Source organism: Archocentrus centrarchus, chromosome 22 (genome assembly GCF_007364275.1).
Source record: "Archocentrus centrarchus isolate MPI-CPG fArcCen1 chromosome 22, fArcCen1, whole genome shotgun sequence".
NCBI lineage: Eukaryota > Metazoa > Chordata > Actinopteri > Cichliformes > Cichlidae > Archocentrus > Archocentrus centrarchus.
The window spans coordinates 17,753,472-17,770,116 of record NC_044367.1 but is presented as its reverse complement, the minus strand read 5'-3'; the positions used below and the strand labels follow the sequence as shown (position 1 = coordinate 17,770,116).

Below are 16,645 nucleotides of genomic sequence, written 5' to 3'. Positions count from 1 at the left end.
TCCTCGCACAAACGAGCAGATACCAGTCCTGCTGCTGGGCTGACGTCTTTGAGTGGAGTCCTTTCTCCCGGGGTCTCCTCCACACTCTTTAGACTGCTGGAAAAGCCTTCTTTTAAGGAGAGTAATGATCTGTGGCCACCACCTGCAAAAGCATTCCCTTTTTCAAGGTTGTCTTTTTTGCCTCTCCAGGGCACCTGTTGTGACTTTTATTTGCATCAAAGCAGGTGAAATTGATTCACAGTGGTTTATACTTCCTAACTGGACAGAATAATAGCACTGAAGTTTAACTGACTTGGCGCTCCCTATATTTTTTTAGTTTAGGTTTGCATAAGTGCACTCTGTTTCTCTACACTCCCCAGTGATCTTTTATTTTGCAATCTAAAATGCTAATTGAAAGGTTTATTTAGCCTAACATCAAAACTTAGATCAAACTGTGTCGTTTTGTCCCCAGTGTGTAGACAGCTTAATTGAGCCTCTATGTAAGTCATGCATGATGATGGTCAATATATCTGCCACACTTGGGATACAAAAATACTAGTTCAGTACTGCCCTGAATATGTCCTTCTGCACCACCTTTAGAGATCAACCCTCAGGTAGCCTCAATGAATAATGAAACTGAGCCATTTAAAAGAGGAACCTTTATTACAGCAGTGTTGATTTCACTGGCTGAAGAGGACAAGTTAGAGTACTACTCTCTACTCCAAGAATTTCATGGAAAACGTTCAACAACAGTAACTATCAGAAGAAATACTGATTTCAAGGAACTGGAACTCCTTCTCCACAAAAAGAACTCCTTGTCCCCCATACACCACTGATTATGTAGTCACACAGACTGCTTCATGCAGTTACTTGTTAGTGCCAGGAACAGTGAACAAACAGTATGTTTTACAGTGGACTTAGTGAGTTTAGTGTGAGTCTTGAAAAGAGGTAATATTTGTGTAGGTGTTTATTACTGGGCAACAGTAAGGTCAGAGGTTGCAGAAGATGAATATAAGCTAATCATTTACTCATGGACATGCTGTAGATTCCTATACATTCTTCAGTCATGAGAAGATTTAGGACACAACTTTCACTCGAGTGATAAACAATTCTGCAGCTGCGTTTTCAAACTCTTTTGCATCCATGTTGCCGCCAGGTCCCCGAGTTTGTGCTCCAGCCATGGCCTGAGCCAGCTTGTAGGGAGAGATCTTGGCACTGGCCTCCAGGTAGCGGATAGCCTTCACATTAGCCTCAGGACAGGAATTCACTTTAGTGTTAGCATTGGCACAGCAGTTTGTATCAGAGCCCTGGGAAGTCTCTAGTGCTTCCTTCAAGGTGCCCAATACGGCCAGGCACAACGCCCGCGAGGCAGTGCCCTCGGCTGGGCAACACACCTCAGCGTAAAGCCTTTGAGCCTGCCGGATGTAGTCTGAGAAAACGGCACACGTGAGCACACCGTGACGGAAGACATCATAAGGGACGGCTTCATGGTCGTGACAATAGAGGCGCTGTAGGAGTGGAGCAGAGGTGGAAGCAGGGACTCCACCTTCGCTGCACAGGCACTGCAAAGTCTGAGTGTAGAGGCCTCCCCTCACTCCTCCTCCTCCGGTGGGGCTGTCAGTGCAGGGGACATCGGGGCCTTCAGAAAACTCGCCTACACATCTTTGAGGCCCAGTGAGGTTTAGAAGGTCGTAGGCCACACGGACATTGTTGCTGAAGGCAGATCTGTGGGGAAAGATGGAATAAAAAATATTAAATTGTTCTTTAATCTGTAGAAGTGTGGAAAAATATACTTGTTGCACCATTATCCTTTTTAAGGTATTAATGTTTGCTTTCTTTGGTCTTTAAAATAACACAAAGGAAAAACTACAACAGAGCAAGCGAGAACCTGAACTTCAAACAGACTTCTAAGCATTAGTCAGTCTAAAGTCTGCTAGATATCCAAGGATGTCACGAGAAACTGTAAACAGCTGAGCGATTTTCCTACTACAATAATATCCTAATACTTTATCCTCTGTTTGGAAATTAAATTATTCTCCGTTAATACACGCTATTTCCACTCTCTACACTGCCGAATATAAGACAATAAACCTCTGAATTTCATCCGGACCTCTGGGAGTGGTGCGCCAGCCGCAGGTGCCACAGCGCCCGGTTGAGACGCTGCTGTTCCTGCGCGCCTGCGCTCAACGTGCCGGTGTTCAACTGCTCCTCGTCGCCGCATCCACCCGAGCCGGTGGCTGTCACGGATGCGAGGTTGCAGAAGTGGTCTGCAAGAAACCCGATGGGATCGTCTGATCTGGCTTCGACCATCTTGAGGATGGCGCCGCGGAGCAGGTCTCCCACCCCAGCCTGCGACAGAAACTCTCTGTCACTGTCCGATTTGGTGGCTTTACCCGCGGGCATCCCCGGAGGATTAACTCCGGACCGGCGCTTCTCCTTGTCCGCCATTGCGGTTGACGTCCCGTGTCGCAGCAACGGCAGCGGAAGTGATGAAAAAACGGTTGGCGATCAAGAAAACGTCACACGATGGTAAAACCTCGCTGGTTGCGAGGTAAAGTCTGCGCAGGGGCGGACTAATGGCTTCAGATCCCAGCCTAAAGTACCGCCTGGTTCCCCTGAAGATTTGGAAGTATGGAAGCTGTTATACTAATGTCACTGAACCTTTAGCGTTTATTTGAAAACTTCCTTTTTTTTCTCCTATGTAAACGTACAACCTGACCCCAAAACACATTTATTTGTTTATTTGTATATTGATGTGTTTTGAGGCCAGTCATTCTTAATTCTTTAGCTATGGCCCATTTTGGCCTGGAAACTTTTAGAAAAGCTAACACAAATGCAGAAAAATATGTTTTACTTCTTGATCTTATGTAGAAACACTTCCTGATAGCAGCTGTGATGAAATTCAATAAATAATATATCAGTTTCGACAGTTTAATTTACCATTCACACCACAAAAAGGGTGAATGAACATAGATGTATAAAAATATATTTATTTTTATCAATCAAATCAAATATACTTTATTGTTATTTATTGTATTATTGTTTAGGATTAGGGTTAGGTGAATAGGAACCTGCTCAGAAGTTAGAGCAGGTTGTTTACTAATCTGCTAATCAGAAGGTCGGTGGTTTGATACCCAGCTCCTGTAGTCTGCATGTCAAAATATCCTTGGGCAAGAAACTGAACCCTGAGTTCCCCCAATGCATCTGTGTGAATGTTAAGTTAAAAGTGATTAGGCATAGGAAAAAAGGACCATGTATTAATATGTGTGTGAATGTGGCTTATAGTAAGAAAGTGCTTTGAGTGCTCAAATAGAGTTGAAAAGTGATATCTAAGTAACTGACCATTTAATGTTTATTTTAGCTTTAGCATTAGATACCCAATACAAAATGTTAATTTTCTTGTGACTTGTACATTCAAAGGAGATAAAAGCTGTTTGGAAATGACAGCCAATAAAATTATTCTTGATATTAAGTCGGGGCTTTGGGAAGGCCATTCCTGAAGCTTAATTTTAGCCTGCTTTATCCATTCCAAAACCATAAAGAGATCAGGACTCTGGAGGTAGACCTCCTTCTTCAATATACCATCTACTTTGTGCAATGTACCAGTACCACTGTCAGCAAAACAGCCATATGATGCTGTCACCACCATGTCTGACTTGTTCTTAGGTTTGAAAGCCTCACCTTTACTCCTCCAAACATACCTCTTGTCATTGTGGCCAATTAGTTTAATCTTTGTCTTGCCTAACAATAAACTTTTCTCCAGAAGGCTTTTAGCGTGTCCATGTGGGAAGCTGCAAACTTCAGTCAAGCTTGAAGATGTCAATTTTGGAGCAGGGGCTTCTTTCTTTTCTTGCCGATCTGTGGTGGTGAGGAGCGAGCTGATGAATCAATCTACATTCCTAACCTCATCTACTGTCACAAGCTCTGGGCAGTGACTGAAAAAAATTAGGTCATGGCGACAAATAGCAGAAATGAGTTTCCTTCGAAGGGTGGCTGGGCTCTCCCTTAGAGCTCGGAGGGGCTCAGAGTGGAGCTGCTGCTCCTCTACATCAGAAAGAGCCAGTTGAGTTGGTTCGGACATCTGACTATGATGCTTCCTAGGGCACCTCCTAGTTGAGGTGTTTTGGGGCACACCCAGGAATCGCTGGAGAGATTATATCTCTCGGCTGGCTTGGGAACAGCTTGGTGGCCTCCAGATTAGCTGGAAGCTGGGGTGGCCAGCTGAGTTGTTCCTGTACATCCTAACTGATTTCCTCTCATCTGAAGGGGACTGTTTGGGTCTTCTTCCAGACCCTAGCAAAGTGGTTACACATCTGAAAAACTTGTACTTTGAACTGATGATCTTGGAATCTGCAGTTATTTAGAAATGGCTCCAAGAAACCTTCCCAACTTATTTAAAAATTTACACTTCTCCTTCTTAGATCTTCACTGAGTTCTGAGAATTGGTCAATCCAATGAGTGCTGTCAAACAAATCCTTTTTATTTTTAGTCAATCATGACCACTAATGAGAAGTTAATAGCCCCCGGTCTTGCCAAGTTAAAAGACACTGTAGAACCTTTAGCGCAACTTATTAAAAGATTTAAGTGAGTTTATGTACAGTATATATTTGAGACTGTATGTATGCTTTTGACCCTGTGTGGATTAGAGAAAATCCAAAATAAATTCAAATTTGTGCACCCAAATCTTGTTTTTTTAAGTCATTGAAGATGCTTGCTGTACAGTCATTCAACCCTGGAAAAAGAACAATTCAACAAAATCATTAAAAGCCCAAAATAACCACAATGTTTACGGTAGGAATTTATTGTATATAAACAGTCTAAGACACTACAAAAAAGTAGTGATAGGCTATTGTACAAAATCAGTAATGTAAAAAAGATGGTCCAGTGTATTGTTAATTTAAATAACAAATAATGCAGGTACTACATCTGTTTTTCACAGAAACATCTACTTCACAGCAAAAGAGAGTGTACAATGTGCAAATTAGTCTGAAAACTACTGTGATGTAAGCACAAGCAGTTCACTAAGTTAATATTTAAAATATGATCACAAACAAACTAGCAAACAAACTTGCCCTGTATGGCCCAATATCAAAACCCAGCAAAAGACAAATTGATGTGGCAAAGACGACTTAATCAATGAGGGAATTTGTTCTTTTCATTCAAGGTAAAAGTTTGTTTCAGTCCAGTTTGGGTCAGCAGTGTTTTAGTTATAATGCACATGCTGTGTCATCCATGTGTGCATATATGCCATTTGTTAGGGGAATGTGATTCCCATTGATTAAGGGAACTTTCTTCAAAGAAGCCGCATCATTATTGACACAGGTTTCATGTGGAAGCAGGAAGTTCCTCTGTAGCTTGTGCTCCAGCAGCATGTGGTTCTGAGGAGGAAGTCCGAGGCACGCCCTGAAAAGAAAGGAGAGGGATGCTGTAAGTGAAGAAATTCAAACACCTCATTCCTGAAAAGCAGAATCCTTCTGTCGAATAAACATGCAGCTTTTCAGATACAGAAATCAAAGTGATTCACTCACCTCATGATGTTCTCAATGGAGGCCCTCTGACGGAAAAAGGCATTGACAACTGGGGTGCCTGATGGGACAAGTGGGGCCTTGCAGAGGAAGGAGAGCAGTGATAAGACGCTATGGAAGGACTGGAAGTTCTTCTCACCCTGAGGCTTTACAGTCACACGCTGGCAAAGCTCTGTCAGCATCACCAGGTCCAGGATGATTGGGCTGGCAAGTAGGGAGTCCTGTTACAAGGAAAGAAAGAAGTAGTGAGTAGAATTGTGTACTACAAAGAAAAGCCGTACACAGACCCTTTTGTATGGAGGAACTTCTTTAAATTGTAGCAGTTTCTTTTTGATACATCCTCTTTTAAATAAGAAGACAAACACCTTCTTTTTAATGATTGGTCCAAAATAAATGAACTCTGTAAGTAATAAAGTTAAATAATCTTTATCAATATTGATCAAAATAATTAATTATGATGTCTGTTGGTTTTTAAAAACATCTGTGGATGTGACTTTTCTCCCACTGGAGGGAGCCAAAAATCTACATTTAACTAGACTCCATTATTATTATTATCATCATCATCATTATCATGTTATAGATTATTTATAACAAGTTAAAAATGGACTTAAATTCAGTGAATCACTTGCAAATATTAAGCTTGTACCTATAAACAAAGAGGATGTTATATTTTTGCAACTTCATTGTTTCTGATGCTGTCAACAGAAACAGACTGACCACTGACCTCACAGGTATTGTGCAGCGCAATAGTATTGATCCCTCCCATCATTATTTCAGAGGTGTATTCATCCATGGCACGCTTGCTGTCTCCCACATAAGGGACATATTTAATAACCACCTGAAAGAAAACAGACAGAGTCGGTCAGCCGCTTTGTGCAAATACCTGGCATGCAGCTTCTTATCTGTGTGTGTTTGCGTCGCTCTCACTCACACAGTGGTCAGGTTTCTCTCCTGGCTGGTACAGTATGGGGTTGGACTGGACCATGTCATCCACCACATTGCTCTTGGAGATCTCTTTGGAGCGGAACTGCTGTGGAGCCGACAGGTTTTTCCCATCGTTGTTGCCGAGGTGATTGTAGCTGACAATGGAGGTTGGCTGTCAAAGACAGAGAAACTTGTGATTTAAAGAATAAAGTTACACTTTAACCATATATACCTGCAATATAACAGCTGCTAATTATCTTCATCATGTCTCAGAAGTGGCTGAGTCTCATTAATCCTTACCTTGATGCCTGCGCTGACCAGGAAGTCTACCAGTACTGATTTGATCTTAGTCTGACCAGACTTAAAATCATCACCGCCAATGAACACACCTCTCTGCATGGCCAGCTCTAAAGCCCCTGGGACGAAAGTGTTCTGTGGGGAGCCGTTGATGTAGGCGCAGCCCTCCAGTATACTGGCCACTGCAAACAGAGTGGAGGGAGAGATCTCTGCAGCTCCAGCCTGATGGATGTAAGGAAAACAAAGACATGATGGCTGTTACTGAGCATGTCATCATATTACACTTAAGAGGAAAGCTTGACTACATTTCCCCCGAGACTCTTTACATCATCTCCATAAAGAAAACTCTCTTGTTGACATCATGACTATCTTAAATTGAGCTATTTGCTGAGGATCAGAAGTCTGTGAAATAAACTCTTATCATTGCTGACAGCAGTACAAGCATGCTCAAGGCAGGAGATAAAATAAGAGCTCTGCCAAGACAGGGGAATCATAATTTACTTCTCCCTGATCTGATATAAAAGGAATTGCTGTCTCTTTCAGACTCATTAAGATATTTCATTTACAAATCCAAAGTGTGTTAGAAGGGCTAATCTTTTTATCCTCTAAGCTTTATTAATCACTAAATGTAATGGAGAATTACTGTTTGGTCCAAAGCATTAGGAAGAAATTAAAGTGGAGCAGGTGATTAATGATAACTACCAACCACAGTTTAGGTTGGCTCAGTATTGTGATTTCCATTGAAAATTTAATCTGGATTTATTTTTACGGCCATTTAACTCACTTGGATTCCAGCCAGCAGGTTCTTGGCGGTGTCGTTGACACCTGGGATGATATCACAGAAGCGCTCAGTGTTGGCGGTCCACAAAACAATGACTTTGTCCACACCGCTGGACTGACGGAAGTCTCTTATGTCAGCTCTGATTTGCTCCATCTGGAAGATCATGTACTCTTTAAGATAAATTACAAGAGAAAAAAAAGTAAAGACCAATAAATAAAAGGGGTGTGGGAGACTTAATACCTGCTCTGCCATGGTCCCAGTGAGGACACTGTCTGCTCGACTCTCCTGATTCGCAGCAATAAACTCTGGAATGTAGATGGATGGTCTGGGTTTCAGGCAGCTCATGTATGGTCGCAGCTGCTCTTGCAAAGACCAGTCAAGAACCTGAGCTCGCTCCATTGCACTGCCCAGATCCATCGAAGAGATATCCCAACCTAATAAAAAATAAAAAAACAAAATCATTTTCCAGAACTAAACAGGAAGGCTGACCTGTGTCAGTTATCCTTTTTATCTTATTCTATAGCATCTCTATAAATAAGCTCAGATAGAAACAAATGCACTAGTCTTTAAGTAACCATGTTAAAAAATTATGATCAATGTTGGCCAAAATAATCTTTTAAATTATATTCTAATAATGATTTTTATCATAATCAAGAAGCCCTAGTAACAAATCTCCTGAAAAGCAGTGCAGTTGATCTATAAGTTTAAGCTTCACCTTATGCAGAGACTCCCTATCTCACTGATATGTTCTAGGATCAAATTTCACTGCTGTTAACACTCCTCAACCTAATTTGCAGGAACTCTCTCTCACACACAAACACCCACACACACCAGTCACACCAGTGGTTATACCCAGAGCTGCCTGTCTGGAACTGTCCTTACCATCAAACACGATGTCGTTAGGGTGCACCATGGGCAGGAGGTCCCGGAAAGGCACATTAACCTCACCCTCGAGCCCTGATCCCAGACAAACAGTGGACGACTGCAGGAGGGAGCCGAAGTAGTTCGCTTTCTAAGGACATAGAAAAGAAAAAGAATGTGATTTCATTCTCTTTATGGGATGTAATTTACCATTTTTAATAGTAATCTGGCCAAAATGGAACTCATAAGAATCAGCTCATAAATATTACTACAGATGTCCTTATAAGGGAAAATCCCCAAGTAAGCCTTTAACCCTCCACTGAACATGTCAGTATAATCAGCTTATAATGAGGCTGTACTGCTGAAGCAGGGGACACTCAGCACTCTAGGTTTATAAAACAGGACTGGGAGCTTTGCTATTCATTCTCTATTGGTAGTTTTCACATCATATTATAGTTTGGTTATAGAGTTCATTTGCTCTCTGGAGTATTTTTTAAAATTTCTTTTATGTTATTAAATTGTGCATATTCCACTGGTCATTATCCATGAAATCTATTATGTGTGCTCTTTCCAGACTTCAGGCAGTATACAGTGGCATCTGTTTCAATACAATAGCTTACACAGAGTAGTTGAGATGCATTTTGTGCAGCAGGTACATCATATTATTTATTATATATCTGTTACACTCGTCTTACCTTTTCTCCGGTTTTGGTCTTCCAGGTAAGACCCAGTTTGTTGGCCAGTACAGCTGCTGTGACTGTGGTACCGTTATTGCCTCCCCAGCCCACCAGCATCACTCCCAGCCGAGGCACACGACGCTCGGTGCGGATTGTCATCTCAGTGGTGCGGGGGGTCACCTGTGACACACAGCGCAGGGTTAGCGGGAGGCTGAACGCGCACAGACGTATGCGCACACGCATGCTCGCGCGCCCATACAAAAGTATATCGCTTACCGTAACTTTGTTCCCATCTCTGTGCACCGATGTGGTCTGGTAGGGATACTGAGCCTCAATGTGAGTGTCTGTGTACTTCACATTAGGGCTGTTGATGTGAATGCTCACGGACATGGTTACAGAGTCTGCAAGAAAAGAGGAGGAAAACGACATCAGTTACTGGGCCTCTCTCCGTGCACATGCAAGTGCACTGCGGGAAAAAGCTGCCTTTCATCAACAGATCACATTTAATCGACGATACTGGCACGCATGTTGAAACAATAATTTATTATTATTATCTCTACTCCTTCGAGCCCGCCACCTGACAGCTGCAACGCGTTCTAAGAAAACCCTAATAAACCGGTTTTTGTTTCCGCCCTCCCGCTGACAGCTGTCAAACTTGACCCGTTTTTTTTTTTTGTTTTTTTTTTGCTCTGATCGCTCAAAAAAAGCGGAAATAAAACTGAACTAGACCCGCAAACTTCCTCACCTTTGCACGTGTAAGATATATTTTCTAAAGTAAGACCGTTCCGCTGCGTATCGCTGATAGCTCTTCGCTTGGTAAAATTCCACTTCCTTTAACCGGTGAGTGTTGTTATTGTCTTCCTCCAGCTGGTGTCAGGCTCGAGCTCGAAAGGTTCTCTCGTAGGACGGATTCAGCACCACAGGCCAATCCGAGCGCTCCGTCCGCTCTTTTATAGCTGGTGCGGATGGCGACGTTTGAGAACTGCAGCAAATGGCCGAGCTTGTTTTCGCTCACGTTTCTTTACATGAGGTGAAAAATTTCCATTCTGGAGAATTCTCGGTGAAACCACAAAGCTCGGCGCTGAGGATTTGTGTGGCTGTAGATGTTTCTCGAATGTCTGAAACATCCCCTGCAGCGGCAAGTTTTTTTCCATAACTTGAAGAACAACAAAGCAAAGAATGGAAATTTTTTTTAATTAATTTTTGCATTAACCTTTGTTTTCTTAAATGCAAACGGTCTTTAAAGGCAGAAATAGTAAGCAAACATTCTGAAACTGCAGGTACTCCAGCACGGACACATTAAATTAAGAATGGAACAATAAAAAAGGATAAACCTGCTTTCAGCTGTAAGTGCAAAACTGTAGGAATCAAAATTTTTTTATATACACTGCTTAAAAAAAAAATTAAGGGAACACTTGATCATCACAGCATTACTGAGTGATTTCTCCCTATTTTTTATTTTTTATTTTGTTACTGGTAGCATGACACAGTTCCCCAGCCCTTTCAGCATGAAAGTAGCGACCCGTGTCAGAAATGATACCCCCATCCTTGAAACAGCCACAGCTATTTCAATGAGTGCCCTATAAAGGGTTAAATATTCCTTTATTGGATGAGAAAATCATGGCATATCATAACTGTCTTAAGTCAGAGAGAAAAGGTGAATAATTATTGTATGGGTGAACGGGTCAGGGATGGGAGCTGTGGCAGAGCGGGCAGAGTAGGCGACGGATGACTGGAGAACCAGGTGTGTTGCTGGATGTGCAGATCAGTGAGGGAACACCTGGCTGAACAGAGCAGAGTCCAGAGTGTGGAAAACGAATCATAGTAAGTAAAGTATGAATTGAGGTCAGGATTCTGTGCAAGCCAGTCATTCCCAAACATTCCCAAACTGTTCCCACAAAGTTGGGAGCATAAAATTGTCCAAAATGTCTTGGTATGCTGAAGCATTAAGAGTTCCTTTCACTGGAACTAAGGCACTGAGCCCAGCTCCTGAAAAACAGCCCCACACCATAATATAACCAAACTTTACACTTGGCACAATGGAGTCAGACAAATACAGACAGAAAATGGTAAGCCATTCTCCTATTGGGAGTTTAGCAGTGTTTGGTGGCTGAAATAGGACAAATTGCATGCTTTATACTCATTTATGTTTGAATCCTAATTTCCTGTTGGGGTTGTACACATGACATCACATGAGAAACCTCGATGGGGGTCCACTGGAAATGATTGTTGAATGAGGACTTCTGTAAATGAGTGTGCTTGTTATACAGTGACCCACTCAGTCAGTTTATGGGAACCTGTGGTTAATGGGCTTCTCTGTGCTTTTCTTTGTCCATGCTTACAGACATTACAGTTATCCTTATGCTACTTTAGCAAGGTTAAATCCGTTTTGGACTTGTGGTAGCCTAGATGAATAAGATGGTGTGAGTTTATAGCACAAGTTTAGATAAATGTGTCCATTCTCTTGACCTCTAAAAATTTGCTCCAGGGCCTTTCAAAGAGTTGTTATGACTGTGCTGATGCTCAACAGGGAAACACAAAGACTTCAGATGCTATTAAGAACGTTAGACCCTCCTATTCTCACCATTCCTGAGATCCCCCCAGGGATGGTTCGGTTATTTTTCAGAGAACTGAGTGTCAGGGAGTGATTTCATACCTGCTGATCTCTAATCTCCATCGTAACTTATGCTTATATATGTTAAAGGTCAGCATGTACAAAATCACACCCAGTTCTCAGAAAAATTTCTTCATGATTCCTGGAAGATCCCCCAGGCCTCTGTGCACAGAGAATAGGAGGAGTTGACACATTTAATAGCATCTCAAGGCTTTTTCTTTCCCTGATGAGCATCAGTAATAAATATAAATTCTTAGATGCAACTTTATTCCTTGATTGATTCATCAAGTATAAATAGTTTGCAGCTATTTGTACTTGCTGACCTTATGTTTGACCTTACCTTATATTTGCATGTAGACTAAGTTTGGCCCTTGTCAAACTCACTCAAGCCCTTACACTTGCCAAGTTTTCCTGCTTCTGACATCAACTTTGAGGACAAAATGTTGCTTGCTCCCAAATATATCTCACCCAGTAACAGGTGCCGCTTCACCGGTCATTGGTCATAATTTTATGCTTGCTCGGCCTGTATGTAACTTGTTAAGGCATACTTTTAATAATGTCACAAATGATGCCCAGTTGTAAAGTTACAGCAGTGCAAAAAATGTCTAAATGTTGTTATACCTGATTCCAGAGCTGCTGCTAGAACACAGAACACACACCGAGAATACCTATTCAATTAATAAAATAATTTCATTTTGATCTAAAGCGGTTTTCATGTCTCCTTTATTAGGCTATGGGAAAGTAACCTTTAAGGTTTAAAGGTGTCCAGTTTAAGGTGTCAGAGCTGTAATGTGCAGCGAATCTAGCTCCTTGACACAAAGAGCTGTCCGTCAGCAGCTTAAGCCCCAGAAACACTTTAAATGCAACCTGCAGTTAAACTAATAGTCATTTTTATAGCCACTGAGCACTGACACAAAGAGGTGAGCAGTGAGGGGTGTGCCTGTGGGTGAATGTTTAGCTGCGCTCAGCACCCATTGGTGCCTGTTTTCTACATAGAAACATGGGAAAATTTGTCACTGGTTTCTAAAGGTGGGGAGAGGTTTTTGTTGCTGGAACTCTAGAAGAATGCCACCGTTCCAGTTTTCTCAACCTGTTGTAACAAACTCCAGGTGTTTCCAGTCACATATTTATTTATTTTACAGGATAAAATTGAACTTTAAATTGACTTGTGTTTAGTTCTGATTATCATTACATAACATTACATTAGACGATATAAATTGACATAAGATAATATAAATCAGTAAGATTTTTTTCAATAAAAATATTATGTCCTTAAGAACAGAATTCCAGCTGTTGACCAAAATAGCCACAAGTTTATCTTGCAACCTGCCTCACATGGTGAGCCAAGAGCACGACTTTATGATAAGGTATTCGTTATTATTTTCTATAAATAATCACTGAATAAATTCAAACAAATTAGTTGTGGAGTCTTCCCTCAAACTCAGAGCACATACAGGATAATAATCTGTTTCTGTAAAAAGAAGTTAAAGGTCTTAGCTTCCTATAGAGCAGGAAGAAAATGGAAAACTGTTTTAAAGATGCACAGTAGACCATGACTGACACAGTTACAGAGTGACACGGGCCAAACCATAACCAAAGGCCAGGCTGACGTTACTCTGGAAATCCAAGGTATCCTGTCTATCAGGTAAAAGTTTGCACCAGTGTAACACTGTAGATTGGTATTGTCTGACCTGATTAACTGACCTCTATATTTGCTGTGTGTGTGTGTGTGTGTGTGTGTGTGTGTGTGTGTGTGTGTGTGTGTTTCACTATTGCTGTGAACCAGTGGCCTGATAGAAATGGGTCACTTGAAGGCAGGTGTTTTTGATTGTGTTCTACTCTAGTCTACTTATACCCCAAACTGCTGTTACATTTGCCTTTTTCCCTGTGCAGGTATATTACATAGTCCAGATTTAAGATGTTTTGGATTAAAAACAATACTTTGATACTTTGATAATAGATATTCTTTTGAGGTTCTGTGAGTTATGCAGTTAAGATTCAGCCAAATACTTTGTCACTGTCATGGCCGGGGAGGGAACGGACGAGGAAGGACTCACATGAAGGACTCCAGAAGCAAACATAACTAAAAAGGGGATTTATTTCAACGGGGGAAACACAAATACAAAAACCTTGGAAGGGAGGCACAGGGAGACGAAGGGCAGGCACAGGGAACACAGGAACATGCGGGCACAAAACATCAACGACGCAACAGAGAACAAAACAAAACTGAGGGCTTAAGTACACACTGGGTAATCAGGGCAAGAGGAAACAGCAGGGAACAACAGGTGAGGCAAATGAAACTAATTACACAGGGGAAGCAAAGCTGAACACAAAGCACAGGAAAACCAGACTGTCAAAATAAACAGGAAGTGACAAACCAAGGAACATACTGACTAAACACGGGGAACAGGCACAGACTCAGGACAGAGACGCAGACATATCACAACACTAGGAAATAAACTAACACAAAACGCTGGGCCAACGGCCCAGGACATGACAGTACCCCCCCCTCAAAGGCCGGCTCCCGACGGCCAAAACCAGAAAACAAAACCAGACAAGGGCGGGAGGCGGGGGACCAGGAGGGAGGGCCCGAAACAAAAACAAAGACAGGGAGCAAAACAGAAATCACAGGGCGTGAACAAAACAAATCAAACCCGTACTGGAAGAAAACAAAAACACAGGACCAGAACAAAAGGCGACGGCACAAGGCCGGAGACAGTCCAAAACAGGGGAAAAAACAGTCCACAGTTCAGGGGAGTCAGTGGGAAATCCAAAAACAAAAAACACACAGTTCAGGAGGCCGCAGAGGCCAAGGGGCCACAAAGCAAAATCCCAACGAGGGAGGCCGACCGCGCTCCCCGCGGCGGCGGCGACGAGGACGAGAAGGAATCACTGGAGGCCGACCGCGCTCCCAGCGGCGGCGGCGACGAGGACGAGAAGGAATCACTGGAGGCCGACCGCGCTCCCAGCGGCGGCGGCGACGACGAGGGGGAGTCACTGGAGGCCGACCGCGCTCCCAGCGGCGGCGGCGACGACGAGGGGGAGTCACTGGAGGCCGACCGCGCTCCCAGCGGCGGCGGCGACGCCGAGGGGGAGTCACTGGAGGCCGACCGCGCTCCCAGCGGCGGCGGCGACGACGAGGGGGAGTCACTGGAGGCCGACCGCGCTCCCAGCGGCGGCGGCGACGACGAGGGGGAGTCACTGGAGGCCGACCGCGCTCCCAGCGGCGGCGGCGACGACGAGGGGGAGTCACTGGAGGCCGACCACGCGGCATGCGGCGGCGACGAGGAGGGGTCACTGGAGGCCGACCGCGGGGCGTGCGGCGGCGGCGACGGGGAGCAGACACTGGAGGCCGACCGCGGGGCATGCGGCGGCGGAGAAGGGCGACCCCGGGCTCTGGTGGGGAACCCTCGGGTGACGTGGAGCGCTCGGACTGAGCAGAGACCCCCATCGGCTCGGACTGAGCGGGACCCTCTGGCGCGGAGCGCTCGGACTGAGCGGAGACCCCCATCGGCTCGGACTGAGCGGGACCCTCTGGCGCGGAGCGCTCGGACTGAGCGGAGACCCCCATCGGCTCGGACTGAGCGGGACCCTCTGGCGCGGAGCGCTCGGACTGAGCGGGACCCCCTGGCTCGGACTGAGCGGAGACCCCCATCGGCTCGGACTGAGCGGAGACCCCCATCGGCTCGGACTGAGCGGAGACCCCCAACGGCTCGGACTGAGCGGGACCCTCAGGCTCGGAGCGCTCGGACTGAGCGGGACCCCCTGGCGGCTCGGACTGAGCTGAGCCCTTGGGCTGAACGGGGCCTACATGGTGAGGCTCCGGATGCGCAGGCTGGGACTGCGGAACAGGGCACACTGCTGCTTTATTGAGCAGCAGGGGCCGCTCGGGGAATAGCCAAGGTGCAGGGGACTGCATGGGAGCTGACGCTATGGGCTGCGTGGAAGCAGGCCGGGAGACGACTGGCTGCGTGGAAGCAGGCCGGGAGACGACTGGCTGCGTGGAAGCAGGCCGGGAGACGACTGGCTGCGGGGAAGCAGGCCGGGAGACGACTGGCTGCGTGGAAGCAGGCCGGGAGACGACTGGCTGCGTGGAAGCAGGCCGGGAGACGACTGGCTGCGTGGAAGCAGGCCGGGAGACGACTGGCTGCGTGGAAGCAGGCCGGGAGACGACTGGCTGCGTGGAAGCAGACTGCGAGCTAGGGAGAGCAGACTGCGAGCTAGGGAGAGCAGACTGCGTGGAGGCAGACTGCGAGCTAGAGCATGCCGACTGCGTGGAACCCGACTGAGAGCTAGGGAGAGCAGACTGCGAGCTAGGGAGAGCAGACTGCAAGCTAGGGAGAGCAGACTGCGAGCTAGGGAGAGCAGACTGCGTGGAGGCAGACTGCGAGCTAGAGCATGCCGACTGCGTGGAAACTGACCGAGAGCTAGGGAGATCTGGCTGCGTGGAAACTGACCGAGAGCTAGGGAGATCTGGCTGCGTGGAATCTGACCGAGAGCTAGGGAGATCTGGCTGCGTGGAAACTGACCGAGAGCTAGGGAGATCTGACACTGGGCAAGCTGTCATTACTGGAGCTACCGAGGGAGCCGGAGCTGAGGGAACTGCGACTAAAGATGGAAAAACTGCAGATGAAGAGACCAAAACCGAACTGACTGAAGGGTCCAAGGGGATTACGGAGCTAACTGACGTTAAAGCGGAGGGAGCAGACTGAGAGGGCACAGAAACAGCTGACACCGGGGACCGAGGAAGAGCTACTGGGGCTGACTGAGACTGGAGTGGACAGGGAGCGACAGGAGCTGGGGCTGACTGAGACTGGAGTGGACAGGGAGCGACAGGAGCTGGGGCTGACTGAGACTGGAGTGGACAGGGAGCGACAGGAGCTGGGGCTGACTGAGACTGGAGTGGACAGGGAGCGACTGGAGCTGGGGCTGACTGAAGGCGAGGGGAAGCGACTGGAGCTGGGGCTGACTGAAGGCGAGGGGAAGC

General features: G+C 45.4%; 2 protein-coding genes across 2 annotated transcripts; both read right to left on the bottom strand.

Annotated features, from left to right (window-relative positions):
- Nucleotides 1-634: 634 nt before the first annotated feature.
- tpgs1 (tubulin polyglutamylase complex subunit 1) lies at nt 635-2,542 on the bottom strand. Its single transcript, XM_030719548.1, has 2 exons — nt 2,090-2,542; nt 635-1,704 (listed from the first exon to the last, which is right to left on the bottom strand). Exons 1-2 carry the CDS (start codon nt 2,425-2,427, stop codon nt 1,056-1,058), a joined length of 987 nt encoding a protein of 328 aa, XP_030575408.1. The 5' UTR covers nt 2,428-2,542; the 3' UTR covers nt 635-1,055.
- A 2,231-nt stretch (nt 2,543-4,773) lies between these two features.
- On the bottom strand, nt 4,774-9,956 carry LOC115773045 (inositol-3-phosphate synthase 1-A). Its single transcript, XM_030719547.1, has 11 exons — nt 9,790-9,956; nt 9,321-9,445; nt 9,063-9,224; nt 8,389-8,518; nt 7,747-7,940; nt 7,510-7,659; nt 6,729-6,947; nt 6,436-6,600; nt 6,229-6,342; nt 5,508-5,725; nt 4,774-5,382 (listed from the first exon to the last, which is right to left on the bottom strand). The coding sequence occupies exons 2-11, from the start codon at nt 9,432-9,434 to the stop codon at nt 5,187-5,189; spliced, it is 1,662 nt and encodes a 553-aa protein (XP_030575407.1). The 5' UTR covers nt 9,435-9,445; nt 9,790-9,956; the 3' UTR covers nt 4,774-5,186.
- Between the last annotated feature and the right edge of the window lie 6,689 nt (nt 9,957-16,645).

Excerpts from the sequence above, each read along its gene's own strand:
- tpgs1 (XM_030719548.1), bottom strand. The coding sequence starts at position 2,427 with ATGGCGGACAAGGAGAAGCGCCGGTCCGGAGTTAATCCTCCGGGGATG. Across the intron at positions 1,705-2,089 it reads CTGGCGCACCACTCCCAGAG|ATCTGCCTTCAGCAACAATG; the intron begins GTCCGGATGAAA and ends CTTTCCCCACAG.
- LOC115773045 (XM_030719547.1), bottom strand. The coding sequence starts at position 9,434 with ATGTCCGTGAGCATTCACATCAACAGCCCTAATGTGAAGTACACAGAC. Across the intron at positions 9,225-9,320 it reads GAGATGGGAACAAAGTTACG|GTGACCCCCCGCACCACTGA; the intron begins GTAAGCGATATA and ends TGTGTGTCACAG. Across the intron at positions 6,601-6,728 it reads TGGTCAGCGCAGGCATCAAG|CCAACCTCCATTGTCAGCTA; the intron begins GTAAGGATTAAT and ends TGTCTTTGACAG.